Source organism: Artemia franciscana, chromosome 14 (genome assembly GCF_032884065.1).
Source record: "Artemia franciscana chromosome 14, ASM3288406v1, whole genome shotgun sequence".
Lineage (NCBI taxonomy): Eukaryota > Metazoa > Arthropoda > Branchiopoda > Anostraca > Artemiidae > Artemia > Artemia franciscana.
Genome location: NC_088876.1, coordinates 25,777,122 through 25,795,370, shown reverse-complemented (window position 1 = coordinate 25,795,370; position 18,249 = coordinate 25,777,122). Strand labels below are relative to the sequence as shown.

At 37.9% G+C, this 18,249-nt stretch overlaps 1 protein-coding gene and 1 long non-coding RNA gene across 3 annotated transcripts in view; one reads left to right on the top strand and one right to left on the bottom strand.

Moving 5' to 3' along the window:
• The window catches only part of LOC136035503 (uncharacterized), an 83,341-nt gene that overhangs the window by 48,620 nt on the left and 16,472 nt on the right, over positions 1-18,249 (bottom strand). For both annotated transcript variants that reach the window (XM_065717337.1, XM_065717338.1), the window contains exons 4-6: positions 10,578-10,747; positions 9,609-9,830; positions 5,333-5,468 (exon numbers count right to left, since the gene is read on the bottom strand). In XM_065717337.1, coding sequence (XP_065573409.1) covers positions 5,333-5,468; positions 9,609-9,830; positions 10,578-10,747 — 528 coding nt within the window. The remainder of the gene's footprint in view (positions 1-5,332; positions 5,469-9,608; positions 9,831-10,577; positions 10,748-18,249) is intronic.
• LOC136035506 (uncharacterized) overlaps positions 1-18,249 on the top strand; it is a 29,578-nt gene that overhangs the window by 9,526 nt on the left and 1,803 nt on the right. Inside the window, exon 2 of the long non-coding RNA XR_010619456.1 lies at positions 1,349-1,516. This is a non-coding gene — a long non-coding RNA (uncharacterized LOC136035506). The remainder of the gene's footprint in view (positions 1-1,348; positions 1,517-18,249) is intronic.

The window sequence follows — 18,249 nt, the reverse complement described above, 5'->3', positions numbered from 1 at the left end:
AGGGAATAGCGCTACCTAATGGTGGCAGTAGTACACAAACAGTGCGGAATACAGGACAGATGCGATCACCATATTTAAAATTTAAACCACGCAAAGAAAAAAGCCATAAGCGGAAATTTCAAATCAAAATGAACGCTGAGTATCTGAACTTAATTGGCTTCTTGACTGAGTATTTGATGCAGCCAATTGGTACGTACTTAATAGTTAAAAGTAAACAGCATGCAGTTTACCAAAGCTGTATGCATAACCAGCAACTCCCATTTTTAGGAGTACAGGAGGGGTATTCCACCTCGGACAAGATTACAAATTTCCACGGATGTTTTTCCCTCAGAATAATCCATCTGGCTTAAAAAGGCACCAACAAATACGACAAAAATACTAGATTGAAGCTGGTTGAATGGCTTACATATTGAGTAAATAAGAAACTTAGCCAATAAAGCCGATTACGTATAGAGCCGATTACGACGTCATACGAAAAGTCTATTTTCAATTTACTGTCGGAATTGGTTGTCCCTAGAACTTTTATAAATGTAAACTTGCCTCGTTGGCCACCCAGACACAAATTCATAGTGTGTAACATTAATTTAATCGAATATTTCTATTTCTTTCATGACGTCATAAAAAGGTCATGATCCCAAGATAATAGGATAAGGTTAAGTTTACTCCTTTTTGAACAATTCTTCTATTTGAGGTTTAATTGGAAACCCGAGCACCTATAAAACAATAAAGCAATAAGCAAAAGCAATAAAGTAATAAGCAATAAATAAGCACTATCCAATAACCACAGGCAGCAAGCGGGGCGGGTAATTAGCTGAGCCCCAACATTGCATCTCCCTTCTTTAACGTTGAGCTCGTAGTCACGGAACTTCTGAGGGGCCTTGCGATCGCGTGCAGATCTGCGAGGAGATTCAGCAGGGCGTTCTGTTCCAAGAGTCTGGGGCACATGGCGGACAATCGGCAGGAGTTCGGATTCAGTAGCTGCTAGCTTCGGAGAGCTTTTTACCAACGCCAGGGTTTGCAGATCTCGAAGCTGGTGAGCTTTGTACCTTCCCTCGAGGCGGGAGAGTTGTAGGTGACATCGATCCCGCTTTCTCGCGACTATCGGGTAGATCCATCCTTTGGTGGTTTCCCGAAACAGGCTCAGAGCGTGGGATAGTATCTTTCGCATTTCTACGGTATATGTTCCCAGCTTCTGTTTCAACGTGGTATGATCTGGGGGTATCAGCTGCTGACAGGACTCTTCCTGGTTCCCATTCTTTTCCTGGGACCACCTTGATCCAGACAGGTTGCCGAGGTTGTAGGCTGCACGTATCTTCTGTTCCACGATCGTAATACTTTTTTTTTTCAGGTTTTGATGGTAGTATCCAGCTTCCTTAAACTGCACTGATGGGACAAGTTTTGGTTTGTACAGCTTGGGGTGAGCTGGCAGCATGGACCTCAACTGTCTGCTCATAAGTAGTTGAGCAGGGGATGCCAGGTTATCAGCTGGTGTATTCCGATATTCAAGGAATGCAAGGTATGGCTCAGTTCCACTCTGGTAGGATTTTTCAATAATCCGTTACGCTGTTTGTACAGTTTTTTCTGCTAAACCGCTAGACTGCGGATGGTGGGGGCTGGAAGTAATGTGCTGATTCCCCACTCTTTTGCAAATGTACTGAACTCGGCTGAAGAAAACTGTGGGTCATTGTCGGTCATTAACATTCTGGGAATGCCGAAACGTGCGAAATGTGGCTTCATCTTTTGGATGACTGCTTTGGTCGTGCTGGTGAGTTTGTCCACTTCAAAATAGCAGCTATAGTAATCGACTATGATCAGATGTTCCTCCCCCCTGAACGAGAAAATGTCAGCTCCGATACGTTCCCAGGGGTATTCTGGTAGCTCCGCGTTGATCAGAGGGTGCTTCCGAGGTTGCATTTGTAAGCGGCCACAAGTGATACATTGGCTGATCATTTCTTCGATGTTTCTGTTGATACCAGGCCAGTAGACGATTGATCTGGCCCGTTGTTTCGTTTTCTCCATTCCCATGTGTGAGTGGTGTAGTTGTTACAGGATCTCTCTGCGCATTGTCGCCGGGATGACGATTTTATCTCCTTTTAGAACAATACCTTTGGCTATCGATAGCTCAAGACGGGTGTTCCGGTATTTCTGAATTTTCTCAGAACAGCTGGATCTGGTTTCTGGCCATCCAGTGATGATGGTGCTGGTTAGAGAGGATAGTTCGGGGTCGGATTCGGTTGATGATTTAATGCACAGAAGTCGACTGTCACTCATCGGTATGTTCTTGAATAGGGTGTGAACAAAGACTTCTGTCTCTCGTTCGAATTCTGCGTCCGTCTCAGAGAGTGGGAGGCGTGAAAGAGCATCGGCCACAGGGATGCTTGTTCCGGGCACGTGTTCAACTGACAAGTTGTACGGCTGGATCAGTAGCATTAGACGTTGCAGTCGTGGAGGCGCAACTGAAATGCCTCGAGATAGGATGGATTCAATTGGTTTGTGATCGGAGAGAACCTTGACTGGCCGTTCATACACATATTGGTGGAAATGCTTGCATGCGAAGGCAATGGCCAGTGCTTCTTTTTCAATCTGTGAGTATTTTTCCTCGGCTGATGAAAGCGATCTTGATGCACAGGCACAGATTCCACCGTCGCGCGTTAGTGTAGCTCCAAGGCCATGCTGCGACGCGTCAACTTTCAGTACGACATCCTCAGAATTTGGGTTGAAGTATTTTAGGTTTTCGCAAATGCTGTTCTTGACATTGGCGAACGCTTTGTTGTGCTCTGAGGTCCACTGGAAACTGCCGTCTGTTCTGTGCTCTTTTAAAAGAGTTCTGAGTGGGTGGTTCAATGTTGACATATTCGGGATATATTTGCCAAGGTAGTTGACCATACCCAGCAGCGATTGTAACTCTTCAGGTCCCTTAGGCTTGGGCATTTGGCGAATGGCAAGAATTTTATTTGGGTCTGGTTTGATACCTTCCGAGGTCAATATGTGCCCAAAGTATGGAATTTCTGTCTTGCCGAAGATGCATTTTTCTCTGTTGAAACGAACACCTTTTTCACGCGCGACTTGTAAAGTTTTCTCCAGGTTGCTGTCGTGCTCCTCGTCTGTTGCTCCATGGACAACAATGTCATCGATAAGGAGGTCCAGACCTGCCGTCTCGATAAGCTCAGCAAATATTTCTTCCATCTTTCTTTGGAAGTCATCCTGGGCGCAATTCAGACCAAAGGGATATCGCCGGAAGCGAAACCTTCGAATTGCTGTGTTAAAGGCAGTTAGATTAGCTGACTCATCGTCGAGTTCCATGCTCCAATAGCCATGGCGTGCATCAAGCTTAGAGAATTTCTTGGAATTGGCGCATTTTATGGCGACATCGTCGAATGTTGATATTGGGTGGTGCGGTCTCTTGATGCATTTGTTCAGGTTTCTAGGATCCAGGCACAAACGGAGACTAGACTTCCGTCGGGCTTCTCAACAATGACTATTGAATTAACCCATTCCATCGGTTTTGATATTTTCTCGATAACGCCAAGGGTTTCGAGACGGCTAAGCTCTGCTTTGAATCGATCCTGCATGGATATAGGGATCCTTTTTGGTGGCTGTACTGTAGGCTGACAATTCTCCTTCAAGTAAATGTGGCATTTACCTTCTAGTTTTCCAATGCCTTGGAAGACGTCCTCGTACTCAGAAAAGATTCTGTCGACATATTGATCTGGCTTCTTGGTAACTTCATTCAGGAATTTGATCAGGCCTAGTGATACGCTTGAGTTCTTACACAAGAGAGGCTGTTTAGCGGTACTGACGATGTAGAATTTGTGGACCTCTGGATCTTGGTTGTCTTTTCTTTGGAGTTTCAGGTTGCAGGTTCCTAGTACTTTGAGTTTGCCATCACAATAGGAGTAAGTACATCAGAGGTGTTAAGCATAGATGGCTGTGGGTTTAGCATGCTATAGATTTGTGACGGTAGCACGTCGACTTCAGCGCCAGTGTCGATTTTGAAGTTCAAACGAGTGTTTTGTTCAACTAGTCTGATGGTAGCGATCGTGCTGCTCTCAGCAGCACTGTCTATGGAGTCTACGAAAAATTCTGAGGTTGCCGCACAGTCTTCGACAACCATCAGGCAATCATGCTGGATATTATGGACTGATTTGCTCCTACATGGACGGGCGAAGTGGTTTAATCTACCACATTTCGAACATTTTTTTCCTTTTGCAGGGCATCTGTGTTCATTACTGTATGGGCCACCACAGAAATAGCAATCTTTGTTTGCTCTGCTATCAGTTACTCTCCAACCAACTGCATCAACTTCCTGTTTGAGAGTCTGCTTTGCTTCATTATGCATGGTTTGTAGTTGTGCTTGGGTTTCCTGGAATGTTATGCATATCAGGACAGCTCTGTCCAAAGTTAGGCTCCCACCTTCAGCAAGAAGTCTTTCTCTGAGCCTATCATTCTTCAGCCTAAAAATGAGTTGATCTCTCACCATCTCATCTTGCTGGCTGTAGCTGTAATTCTGTGCAACTAGCTTGAAATCAGTAATGTATTGTTCAATGGTTTCAAACTCTTTCTGGTTCCGCTTGTGGAACTTGGAGCGTTCAAAGATGGGATTGGAAGAGGGCTCAACATGGTTTTTGAACAGTCTTAGGTACTCAGTTGGATTGTTTTCACTGCCGTCCGGAACAACAAAGGTACTAAAAATGTCTCTGCCCTTCTCTCCTACCCATATGAGGAGGTAGGAGCACTTCACTGCATTAGATTTTCCATTTAAGGGGCCACTGAACATTAACTTCACATGCTTGGAGAATCTTGTCCAGGCATCTTTCAAATTAGGCTGGTTCCAGTCGATGAATGGAGAGGGTGTAGATGGGTCCATTGTTCTGACACCATGAACAATTCTTCTATTTAAGGTTTAATTGGAAACCCAAACACCTATAAAAAAATAAAGCAATAAGCAAAAGCAAAAGCAATAAAGCAATAAGCAATAAATAAGCACTATGCAATAACCATAGGCAGCAAGCGAGGCGGGTAATTAGCTGAGCCCCAACATTGCACTTTTTGAACTGATTTGGAAAATATTATATATTCAAAACTCTAAATAAAGATTTGACAATTAAATATGATACCACTTGTAGCAAAAATATATGACACATTTTGTGACACATTATGGAATGTGAGATGACACAAAAAGCACATTTTCAGAAAAAATATGACACACTCCTCAAAAAAAAATTGGCAGCCCTGTCCGCGGAACATGTTGTAATCAATTTTGAAACTGAAACAGTCAAGTTCTGATATGATTCCAATCGATTTCTATAAATGTGTCAAAAGAAGTTCTTACCGGAATTTCAAAGAGGCTGCTAACTGGCTTATGATCACTTATTTTGAGGGAAGGATGACTCCTGTAGACTATTTGGTCAACACCATCTGCTTTCCATAGAATTCGGTCGGTCCAGGCAGGTGCTCGATTTTTCTTACTGATATAAAATATGGGGATGTTATGGGATCATAATATGGGAACGTGGGAACATAAATATGATCAAAATGATTAAATATGGTCAAAAATGATAAAAATAGATGAACATAAGTAAATAAGATAGACAAACATTCGTAACAGATTTTTCTTTACCAAACCATGATTTGTCTTGATAAGTTCAAAACTTTTTTTTCGTTTACCCCTAAGCGAGTTGTTCGCTCGGACGATTCACTCTGAGTTATTTGATAAATTATTTGTGGTTTGCAATCACTGAAATGGAGTGTCGTGTTGAAAGTGTTTCAAATATAGAAAAAAAAAAAAATTCACGGAAAAATATTTTATTATAATTGCAAACAAAGTTAAAAAATCTAATATAATTAAAAAATATAATTGCGAACAAAATCAAAACATCTAAAACTAGCTAGCTAAAGAAATTAAAACCAGCTTTAAAAAATTGTGAAGTTAAAAATCGATTATTATTTTCGTCTTTCTTTGCCAGGTACGTGTTTCCTTTGTTTTTCGTTTTGCACTTTGTTATACTCTTTTTTATGTTGCTATAGTCGAAAACCTTTTTTATTGCTCTCTTTCCAGAGTCTGTTTCATTAATATAAAGGTGCATTACCTGTGGTTTCTTTATTAATCAGGGGCACCGACTTAGGCAATTTAGGGGGTTGGGAAGGATTTGTCTGATCTTTTTCAATGAAGATACAAAAAAGGTATTTTTAAAATATGGAGCAGGGAACCTTTATATTTTGCAGATTGCTCAATAAAAATAACCCCCACTCTATGGAAAGGTAATTAGTGTTCCTTATCCTCCCTATTTAGCACTCCGGTCACCATGTCTACTCGCTCCTCCATCGTTATCAAGATAAACACAACATTAGGACAAAATTAATGCTACTTATATTACCCCAGGCGCATGGTTTTGTTTGTATATGAGTCATTTTCCTGAGCAGGATCGTATCCTTGATTTTTGTTCGGGTGGAGGGGCTTAAAAAAACATAAACACAATAGAATTTGATTCTATGTTTTACTGTTACTTTTGTACGAGTCGGGCAAAAATATCAAGCGGGGGGGGATGTTCAAACAAGATGCCCTCCCCTGGATACTGCCCTGATCCTGAGTCATAAGTCACGTGCCAATGGGGTCTAAAGAGCCACGAGTCATCTTCTTGGCGTATTAAACAGAAGTAATTCCTATTGTGAATAGAAAATGAACAAAGAACCTATTCTCCTTCGTTAAGAGATTATTCTTATCATGCAACTATTCTTCCTCTTTCTAAAAGTGAATGAGAATTCAAACACAGGGAATCAATGATAACCTGATTTTTTTTTTTTTTTTTTTGCTCTCTTCTAGATTTCTTGGAAATAATTATGGAAAATTCGATTTTAAATAGCAAATTCCGCTTTTTGGGGTTGTTTTCTGAAATTTTTGATTTGATATAAATAGTATTTTAATGAGAAATAGTATTAAAGGTAAGCAGGAGGACATGAATTAAATCGCTCCACTCACTTAAAAATAATTTCCAAAAGTTGTCACAGTGCATCACATTTTTTATATTCTAAACGTAACTTTTTTTTTCTAGACAAGGCAAAACTTGTTCCATAGCAGATACAAGTGCCTTGATTTTCTAAACAATGAAGCCTACATTAATTTTGCAGAGATAAAATTCCTTCTTTGACTTTTTCTATTTTAACATTTCGATTCTACGAATTTCCTACATTTTACCGAAGTAAAATGCCCTAGCTTCGAAGCTTAACTTTTTAGAAATCAAATAACTTCGAATACTGACAGAACCTTACATTACCTTTTCGACATCCAAATTTTGGGAGGTGATGCCGACATTCCTGGCCTCAAAAAAGAAGTTCCACTTTTTTTTCCTCTAAAGTTTGCAAATTTGATGTTAGTTATACTTTATACTTTAATGCCATGAAAAGTAAGTCATACAAAATGCATCTTCTTTATCTGAAAATGAACCGTACACCAGGAAATAGTTGCTAAAGTTGTTATTGCGCAGCAATTTCCTTGACATCCTAGAGATATTTTTTTTTCTAAACTAGGCTGATCTGATTTTTCCAATATGGGTAAATAGGTCTTGACCTTCCCAGGACTAGAGGTAACACTAGTTTTTCAGATTAAAATTCGTCTTAAGACATTTTCAATTTTCGAGTTTTGATTTGGCGAATTTGTTACAGTCTACCACATATGAAACACCCTAGGTTCAAAGATATAAATTCTGATTTTTGGAGGGATGTTTTCAGAAATTTTAGTTTGGTGCCACTTATATTTTAATCAATTAATATTATACATGTGACAATTTGTGATTTGAATATGTCGAATTGCCATACGAAAAACACCCTAGCTTTGAAGGTGAAAAATCCATTTTTTTTCTGTAATTTGGTTTGATACCTCTTATAATTGAATCCTATAATATTATGGAAAGTATGCAGGATGAGATGATTCCACTTATATCAACTTACTTACTGAATTTAGAAAAAAAAAATTCCGAAAAAAATGTTTCCACGGCGTGTCAAATTTCCTCCTAGAGGTTGCGTTTTTTTCCTAGATATAGCAAGATTTTCTTTGTTTCAAAGCTGATAGAAAGATTCTTCTTCTTCAAAAAATGGAGCTTAAAAAAGTTTTGCGAGTCTCTTTCTGTTTTGAAATTTTGATTTTGCGAATTCCCTAAACTTTAGAGAAATGAAAAAATGAAATGTCTTAGAAAAATGACCTACATTCGAGGGCAAACTTTTTAGAAACAAAATAACTTGAAATACTCATAGGACTTCATATGATATCTTCGACAACCTATGCATAATTTCCGTATCTTTGAAACCTTCTTTATTTTAGATAAATTACTTCTTGCACTTACGAAAAATTTCGAAAGTTCCGTCATATTAAGAAAATTTCGAAAATTACGAAAATTTCGATGTATCAAATTTTTCACGGATGTTCATCAACCGCAGTAAGAACACAGTCTTAAAACGCACTTCAAACGCACCTTCAAACGTAATACGAGATCGTTACTCGAGAGAGGTCTATATTTATTTAGTGTTTTGCATGACAAGCAATGGGAAAACAACTGGCTTCCGCACTTATTTTACTTAATCAGAGTTACCATAATGAGCAAAATTTCATAATAATAACGTATATAATTTATTAATACTATTTATTATGTTAATACTCACATTTATACCAATTATCAATTCAAATTAACACCGATAAATAACATTGCTACCATTTAGTTTATCATCATGCCCAGCAAGAACGTATCCAGAATTTTTTTTTGGAGGGGGGGGGGATTTTACGCAACAAAATTTGTTGACATTGATTTTTGTTATGTTTTTACAATTCGTACAAACATTTCAGGGGGGTTCATATTCCATACCCCCCCCCCCCGGATACGGCCTTGATGCCCAGAGTGCGAAATGAGGTTCTAATGGGGGCTACTTACAGAAGGTCTCTATCTCAAATTCTACTTGGAAAGCGAAGAAAAAATATAATAAAAAAAGGAAAAAAAGAACAAAGAATCGCGGGAAACCACGAAAAACGACAACGAGCAAAACAGAAAAGGATAAGTCTAAGACAATGGGTAAAAATACAAAACAAAGCAATATTTCAAAAAGGACTTTCACAAAGCTTATCATTACCACTAAAGACGACTTCAGATACACACCCACCTGACCTAGAATATGAAAAAATCGCTGGAGATCTACAACCAGAGGATGGAAAAAATTAAATTATTTCTGCTTCACGTGTCCGAAATGAAGCTGAGGCTACACATACCAGTTTTAATTGAATACTATATATTTTCAATATTTGACTTATTGGCTTATGAGAGAAGCGAAACGCTCATTATAATTTTTAAAATATTGAAGAGACGTAAAAAAAAGAAAGTTTTAAACTATTACGTTAATTTAGATTTGAACGATTAAAATTTTGCAAGTTTTAATAACTTTAACTAGTTATTCAGATACTGAAGATATTTAAGATTATATTAAACTGTATGCAAAATGAAAAATTGTTTAATGGAATAATTAAAAATAATTCGAATAATTATAAATCAAAATGATTTTAAATTTCATTTTAAATAACTAAATAAACTGAATAAGAATGATTCAAAGAGTAAAAATAGAATTACCTTGAATCCCAGTTATCGGTTCCGGTATCATACTTGTAGGTTGGCCGGAAATTGGGAATGCCCTCCTGATAACCATCGAACACTCGTTTTATTCGTTTTTGCTCCCGCAGTTGGTCAAACATGAACAGTTGTTCATAGTTGGCAGTGTCTATTAAATCCTTTGCTGCCTGCCCTTCGATGCCCGTTAGCCGGTAGTTTAAGTCTCCAAACCAAAAAACTAGACTGCAAAATTGATCCATGAGGCATGGAAATAAAAGTATAAATAAAAAAAAAATACTAAAATGAAACAAAATATTAAGGGCCATTTCCTAAATCTGATTTTCACAACCCTCGACTTTAAGATCAACTTATAAACCTTGGCAATCCTTACTAAATTCAAAAAAAAAAATACAAAGTAGTTATAGAATTGTCAGTATCTGGAAAATCTCTTGTACCGGTTCTTTGATCCTATAAGATTGGCTATCCGAGCCAAAAGACATACAGATTCACAAGAGCTTTATATATTTGCATATATTATATATTTACGTTGACCCTTTAATACGTCATTTATAATTTGCCAGGTACCTTTTGTATCACCAGCATTTTCACTAAACTTATCAGAATAACAATTCCTGACAGTGAATATCTGACAGAGGATTCACCAAGTTCCGTGCTCGCTTGAATTTTCAATCCTTCATGTGTATTAGATTCCAGACACAACACTAAAGCTTGTTTCCATCATCTTTCTTCCAAACTATCATCCTTCCTCCAAAAGAACAGGACCCAGCCATTTTATCCCTTGTTACACTATAGCCCTAGATAAAGAGATTGAATCACATTTTCTTTGAACTTACTATCTTATGCATGGCTATTCATTCAAAAACCTAAAATTATCCCTTAAATCTTATTCTGGTAACTATCTAGCATATTTTCTTTAAAATTTCAAAGTACTGACGTTTCGAATTCTATTAAATATTCCTTAGAACTTACTTGTGATCCTTGATGGTCTTAGCTGGTGGAAACGACATTCTCTCACAAATATCATGATAATCTTGAAATCTACGTTCAATTTCTTCAATGTGGGCAGCTAAATGGCAGTTGACTATGCACACTGATGTGTTATGTAGCTCAAAACGCACACCGACACCACCTTTGTTACCCTAAAACAGGAACATAAAAGCGAATTTAGTATTGCCATACTAAGCATTATCGATATTGGGCTTTGTTTTGAAATTTATGTACTATTGAGCAAAGACCAAGATTTTAATAACGGTAAATAGCTAGACTTTCTGGAAGCGTCAATTGGGATGTTCAACTAAATCAGAAGACAACATATGCATCCAGGGTAATAAAATGGCATGTCTGCAATATCTCAGGAACACTTAAGGGTATTGAGTTGAAACTTACAGAGAATATTGAGGGAATATTGAATTTAAGAAAAAGACACAAGAAGAATCCCGGTTGTTAAAACGGTACATCTACAACATCTAAGGAAGGGCTAACAGCATTTAGTTAAGACTTCAGGATATGTTGAAAGGGATGCTAAAGAAAATCGAATGATACTATGTACATTTAGGTTGTTACTATGACTGTAATAACAATGTGTAAGCAATATCTCAGGAACAGTTAAGAGCACTAAGTTGAAACTTTCAGACAATATTGAGTAGGGTGTTAAACTTAATCAAAAGACAATCTGTGCATCGCGGTTGACAATAGGGCGTATCAGCAATATCTCGGGAACGAATAATGGTATTTAGTTGAAACTTTATGGAATATGAAGGGGGGTGCTGAAATAAATCAAGACACTATTTGCATCCTGGTTACCAAGCGGGCGTATGTAATATATCTAAAAAAAAACGATTATAATATTATCTTTGAATTCCCAAGGACTGTTGAGAAATTCTGCACTATTTGCATCACGATTGCGAAAGGGCATATGTGAAGTAGGGTGGAGCTAATTTTAAAAATTTTAGAAATATTATTTTCTTACCCCCCTAAGTTGTTCCATATCACATGAAAACATTGTAGAAAAAGTTTGAGCCATTTATAATAATGTTTAGGGGTAGCTCAAGTACCTCAAAGATTAAGAAAAAAGAAAAAAAAAGAAGGATTTCGATTAAAAATTTTAAAATAAAAAATTTTGGAAATATTATTTTCTTACCCCCTAAGTTGTTCCATATCACATGAAAACATTGTAGAAAAAGTTTGAGCCATTTATAATAATGTTTAGGGGTAGCTCAAGTACCTCAAAGATTAAGAAAAAAGAAAAAAAAAGAAGGATTTCGATCAACTTGTATTTTGCTTTAAAAAAAATATAAACAAAATTGTTTAGTTCCTATTTATGGTTGACCTGACAGAGTCTGCTTCCTGCTGTCGGGATAAACTCTGCAGTGTTCATTGACAACTTGCAGCAGAAATTGCAGCTGCGACTCATCTTGGGTTATAAAACCGCTGTACTCTTGAATGAGTGCCACTCCTCGCTCAGCGTGGTCATTGACGACTTTGAGTGACCTCACAGTTTCCTCGTTGTCCACTGGGACGGCAAACTGATCCCCGACCTCATTGGAAAAGAGAAGGTTGATCGTCTGCCTGTTTTGGTTTCCGGAAAAGAAGTTTTACAGCTACTCACAGTAGCCAAGCTTCCATCCGGAACAGGCGAGGCTCAGGCTTCCGCTGTCTTCGGAGCTATTGAAGACTGGGGCATACCCGGCAACATCCGAGCCATGTGTTTCGATACTACAAGCTCAAACACTGGCAGGATCTCTGGTGCTTGTGTTCTGTTGGAGCAGAAGCTAGGTAAGGAACTCTTGTCACTGGCTTGTAGACATCATATTATGGAGCTCGTCATTGGTGCTGCGTTTCGAGTGTGCATGGGATCAACATCTTCTCCTGAGGTTCCACTCTTTCAAACGCTTCCAGGACTATTGGAGATTCATAGATACAGATAAATATGAAACAGGAATTGCAGCTGATGATGTGGCGCGTCTAGTGGATGACATCAAACAAAGTACCATCGATTTTGCTAACAAGCACCTTGAACAGAGCCAGCCGAGGGATGATTACAAGGAATTCCTGGAACTTGTGCTCATCTTTCTTGGTGCTACTCCTGCGAGAGGAGTACGATTCATGTCACCCGGAGCGATGCACCATGCCAGATGGATGAGCAAAGTGATATACAGTTTAAAGATATGGATGTTCAAGGCTCAGTTTAGACTGACTCTCACAGAAGAAAGAGGTTTGCATGACGTGTGTGTGTTTGCAGTACGTGTGTACCTGAAAGCCTGGATCTCTGCACCTTTAGCCTCAGGTGCTCCGTACAGTGACCTACTACTGCTGAAGTCGCTACTCGAGTACTCGTCCATCCATTTGGCAATCTCAAAGGCCACATCAAACAAGTTTTCCGGTCACTTGTGGTATTTGTCACCCGAACTCGTTGGCTTGGCTTTCTTCGACAGTCGCGTCACTTCGTCGACGAAGAGACTGATGGTGAGTGCCATGCAGAGTGAAGACGACCAGGAACAGGAACATACCAAGCGTATCACCATTGATCTTGATTCAGCCAAGAATAAAAACCTGGAACATTTTGTTACAGCAAAGTCAGCAAAACTTTTTCAAATGATGGATCTTCCGGATGGATTTCTCACAGTTGATCCAGACTTGTGGGAAGATAGACACGACTACAAGCTAGCGTCAGAAACTGTGAGGTCACTCAAAGTCGTCAATGACCACGCTGAGCGAGGAGTGGCACTCATTCAAGAGTACAGCGATTTTATAACCCAAGATGAGTCGCAGCTGCAATTTCTGCTGCAAGTTGTCAATGAACACCGCAGAGTTTATCCCGACAGCAGGAAGCAGACTCTGTCAGGTCAACCATAAATAGGAACTAAAAAATTTTGTTTATATTTTTTTAAAGCAAAATACAAGTTGATCGAAATCCTTCTTTTTTTCTTTTTTCTTAATCTTTGAGGTACTTGAGCTACCCCTGAACATTATTATAAATGGCTCAAACTTTTTCTACAATGTTTTCATGTGATATGGAACAACTTAGGGGGGTAAGAAAATAATATTTCCAAAATTTTTAATTTTAAAATTTTTAATCGAAATCCTTCTTTTTTTTCTTTTTTCTTAATCTTTGAGGTACTTGAGCTACCCCTAAACATTATTATAAATGGCTCAAACTTTTTCTACAATGTTTTCATGTGATATGGAACAACTTAGGGGGGTAAGAAAATAATATTTCCAAAATTTTTAAAATAAGCTCCACCCTAATGTGAAGTATCTAAAAAACGGACAAGATATAAACTTTGAATTTCCAGGGTAATTTGAGAGCGATGTTGACCTCAACAAACAGACACTATACACTATATGCATCCAGGTTGTCAGAATGATATATTTTCCACACCAAACCTAGCCAAAACTAACGTAGAAGTTACAAATAAATAAGTTTTAAAGAGTCAGAAATAAAGAGCACTGAGTGATGTCTCTGATTGATACATATATATATATATATATATATATATATATATATATATATATATATATATATATATATATATATATATATATATATATATATAATATAATATAATATATCATATATATATATATATATATATATATATATATATATATATATATATATATATATATATAATATATATATGATATATATAATATGATATAATATAATATATGCATTCTCTTATTCCATTTTCATCCATATGTAATATTTTGAACACCCTCCTCGGAGAATTGAAAAGTCAATGCTCAGACCACAATATCTAACTTAAGAATTTAGATTGGAATAAGATTTGCAACTCTTAAACCGGAAACCTGAAAAGCAGGTGTAATATTCATTAAATTAATTAATAATAATATTTTGGTAATAAAAACAAACACAAACGATTTTTCTTTAAGTCTGTGTGAAAAAGAAGTTTTCAGGGAAAAGTAAAGATGTTATTACAATCTCTGACCGTCTTCTGACAAACCTCTTCTGACCGTCAAAGAGACAGGTAACAATAAAGTACTACAATAGTTCCAACTTAAAACGAGCAGAAATCCCTTTTAAAGAATAATTGAAACCCAAAACAAACAGAAATTTAAATAGAAAACCAGTTCAAACATAAAAAATAATACATACTGCTACAGGTGAGTAAATAAACCTGGAAAAAGTAAAAATTAATTGAATACTCAAATTAAATTTAAAAAGATGGAAAAATTACTACAGAGAGGAATGTGGCTACGGCCTCCTCCTCCTAACAAAAAAGAAACCAAAATCTTTTATTGCTGAGGTTTCCCTTCTTCGTTGATATTTTTAAGATTAAAGCACACTGTTAAAAATAAATATAGTTTGTAATAAAAAGGTTTCTGTAAATTTAGCTATATTTATAATTATATACATTAAATCAGCTATATAAAAGTAGTTACATTAGATGGACGCATTAATTAGCAATATCAATAAGTTACATTAGATTAGTAAAAATAACATTAGTTACATTAAATTAGTGAGTTACATTAAAGATTTGTCTACAGCGTTTGTTGTTTTTATAAAAAAAAAACACAAAGAAAAAAGGGTTAATTTCACGTCTGATTAACTAAAAATGTAGTTTTTAAACGAATACCGATATGGGGACGAGTTTAGTTTATTATATAATCTCATTTGAAGCCGTCACTGGAAGTACTAGTTAAAGTTAATATAGTTAACATGAAACCAACATAGTGCTATGAAACTAACTTATATTTCTTTTACCAAGCGCTTCACAATAAATCGTGAATACATGAAATTAAATTAAATTTAATAAAGTCGTGAAATCTTTAATTAACAGTAAAAACGAGAAATAGACGAAAAAAACTAAATTAAGCAATTAACATATGCTAGGAATCGTAAATAGACGAATTTAAATGAAATTTAGCAAAGGTATAAAATCTTTAATTAACAGCAAAAAAAAAAGAGAAATAGAAAAATACTAGATTAAACAGCATACACAAACTAGGAAATAACATAAAAAGAAGAAACAGCGAAAGAAATACTCTCCTGACTAACTACAGGGGTAGTTTTTGAACAAGATTTGACATGGTGGCAGCTTTAGTTTGTCAGATAATCTCATATAGGTTTGAGCTGTGTTTACATCAGCACTCTACGGATTTTGTTTGAAAACAACAATTTTTCAGACAAGAATTTTCATCGTTTTTTGTTTCTTCCCAACAAACGCTGAAAAAATCTTACAGCGTTTGTTATAGGTAATGCCGAGGACTACACTGCCTTTCCATGAGATAAATTAAAGTTCGAATAAGGATAAATCCTTTGATTAGAAACTGATAATAACAATCACAAGAAATACTGGATATTCTGATAACATGTACAGTTTACATCACAAGAAATATCCCAGAGTAGGGGAGAGTCGGGTAAGAAGGACCGGGGGGCAAGACGGACCTTTTGTCATTGCTCGACTTGAGCGTCACCTTTTTATCACTTGTAGAGCTAGAAACAACGGCCATCTAGTGGCAAGTTTCGGAGCGAAGTTTGAGAGTTGAAGCCAATCTTGTCTTCGAGAAAAATATTTTTATTCGTTTTCACATTCTCGAAACCGGCTTTTGAGGTAAATGTTTTTCTTTTCTGGTGTTTCTAATGTTCTGTTTTATACTGTGGTAATTTTTCTTACAAATATGGAGGTCTAGGAGAGTGTGTGAGACATTAATTTTTTTCATTGCAGCGCCATCTTATGTTATAATTTTTAACTATTCCGAAAAAGCAGGTTTAGGGTAAGATGGACCACAGAGACAGCGGGTAAGACGGACCGGTCCGTCTTGCCCCCTGTCATCTGGGATCTTTTTCGAAGTTATTATTTTTTACGTATTTTGTGAATATTGTGTTGCATTTATTGTTCCCGCATGTCAATTAGAAATATATTAAGCTGTCCCTCTTTTGCAGAATGGGAAAGTATACTAGGAAAACCACCCGCGGTCTCCACGACCAGGACTTACTGAGAGCAGCTGCTATGCGAGTTAAATCTGGTTGGCCGCTTCGCAAAGTTTCGAAAGAGGTTGGTTTGCCATGAAGCACAGTGCGAAGAGCAGTTGCAAAACTCGACGCAGCAGAAGATCCCCATTCAGTGGAGTTGGCAACTACCTTCAACTTTAAAAGTGTGTTCTCAGCAAACGAAGAGATACTTCTGAAGGACTATATGATCACGGCACAGCACATGCATCATGGACTTACGAAAAAGGAAGCAGGTCAGCTTGCATATGAATATGCCCAGGCCAAAGGGAAGAATATGCCGAAGAACTGGACTGAAAATAAGTGTGCAGGAAAAGACTGGATGAATAGCTTTATGAGTCGTGTTGGGCTTTCTCTAAGGTCCTCCGAAGCGACAAGCCCTGCCAGAGCCACCAGCTTCAACAGGACGAATGTCAGCGAATTCTTCAATAATTTAGAAGAGCTGCTTATAAAGCACAAGTATCCGCCGAATAGAATATATAATCTTGACGAGACTGGAGTAACCACCGTTCACAAGACACCAAAGGTGGTTGCAGAAAAGGGATCAAAGCAAGTTGGACGCATTACTTCGGCTGAGCGAGGGACGCTGGTAACACTCGTAGGGTGTATCAACGCAGCTGGCCAGTCGATAGCCCCTTTCTTTGTCTTTCCACGAGTGAACTGGCTTCAAAGTTTTCTCAATAGCACGCCCCCTGGAAGCACAGGAAAATGCCAGCCGTCTGGATGGATGACAGCCGAAATCTTCCCGGATATGATACGCCATCTGATCTCCCAAACCAGTTGCTCGCCCACAAATCGACTTCTGCTGATTATGGATAACCATGATTCGCACGTCTCATTGAGCGTGGTTAATCTTTGCAGAGAAAACGGCATTGACGTCTTAACGCTTCCGCCACATTGCAGTCACAAGCTGCAGCCTCTTGATGTTGCTGTTTATGGGCCATTCAAGCGATACTACAATGAAGCAGCTAACTCGTGGATGATTTCGAACCCAAACAGGAGGATTACCATTTATGAAATCGGAATATTCGTTGGAATCGCTTTTCCAAGAGCTTTCGTCATGGAAAACGTACTAAGCGGGTTCCAAAAAACAGGAATATACCCTTTCAATAGGAACGTTTTCCAAGATCACGACTTTCTCAGCGCCTTTGTGACAGACCGACCAGCACCAGAGACGTCTCCCATGATAGGCCAGTCTGCAGTTCCATCAACCAGCCCTGGCGACGAGAGCTTGAATAACGACGTGCTGCCAACTACCAGTAGCTCAGTGATTTCTGCGACTATGCCAGTGACTCCAGAGTCGGTTCGTCCTCACCCTAAGGCGAGTTTCTATGCAAGAGACGGAAAAACGTCTAGGAAAAGAACAAAGTCCAAAATTCTGACGAACACACCTGAAAAAAACAGACTGGAAGAAGAATTTGAGTTGAAAAGAAAAAAATCAGAAAAGAAAGCTCAAAGAAAACGGCCTGAAAAGAGAAACCTCTCCAAACAGCCTGGGAACGGGGAAGACAGCTTCGATGAACATATCGCGCTGGATGATGAAAGTGATGACAGCTTGCATTTGGATGGGTCAGAGGAGGAGGAGTTTCTTGATGGAACCGAACGAAAAAGTGGGGATTTCTTGGTTGTGAAAGTGCCGACCAAGAAGAGCTTCAGGAATTATGT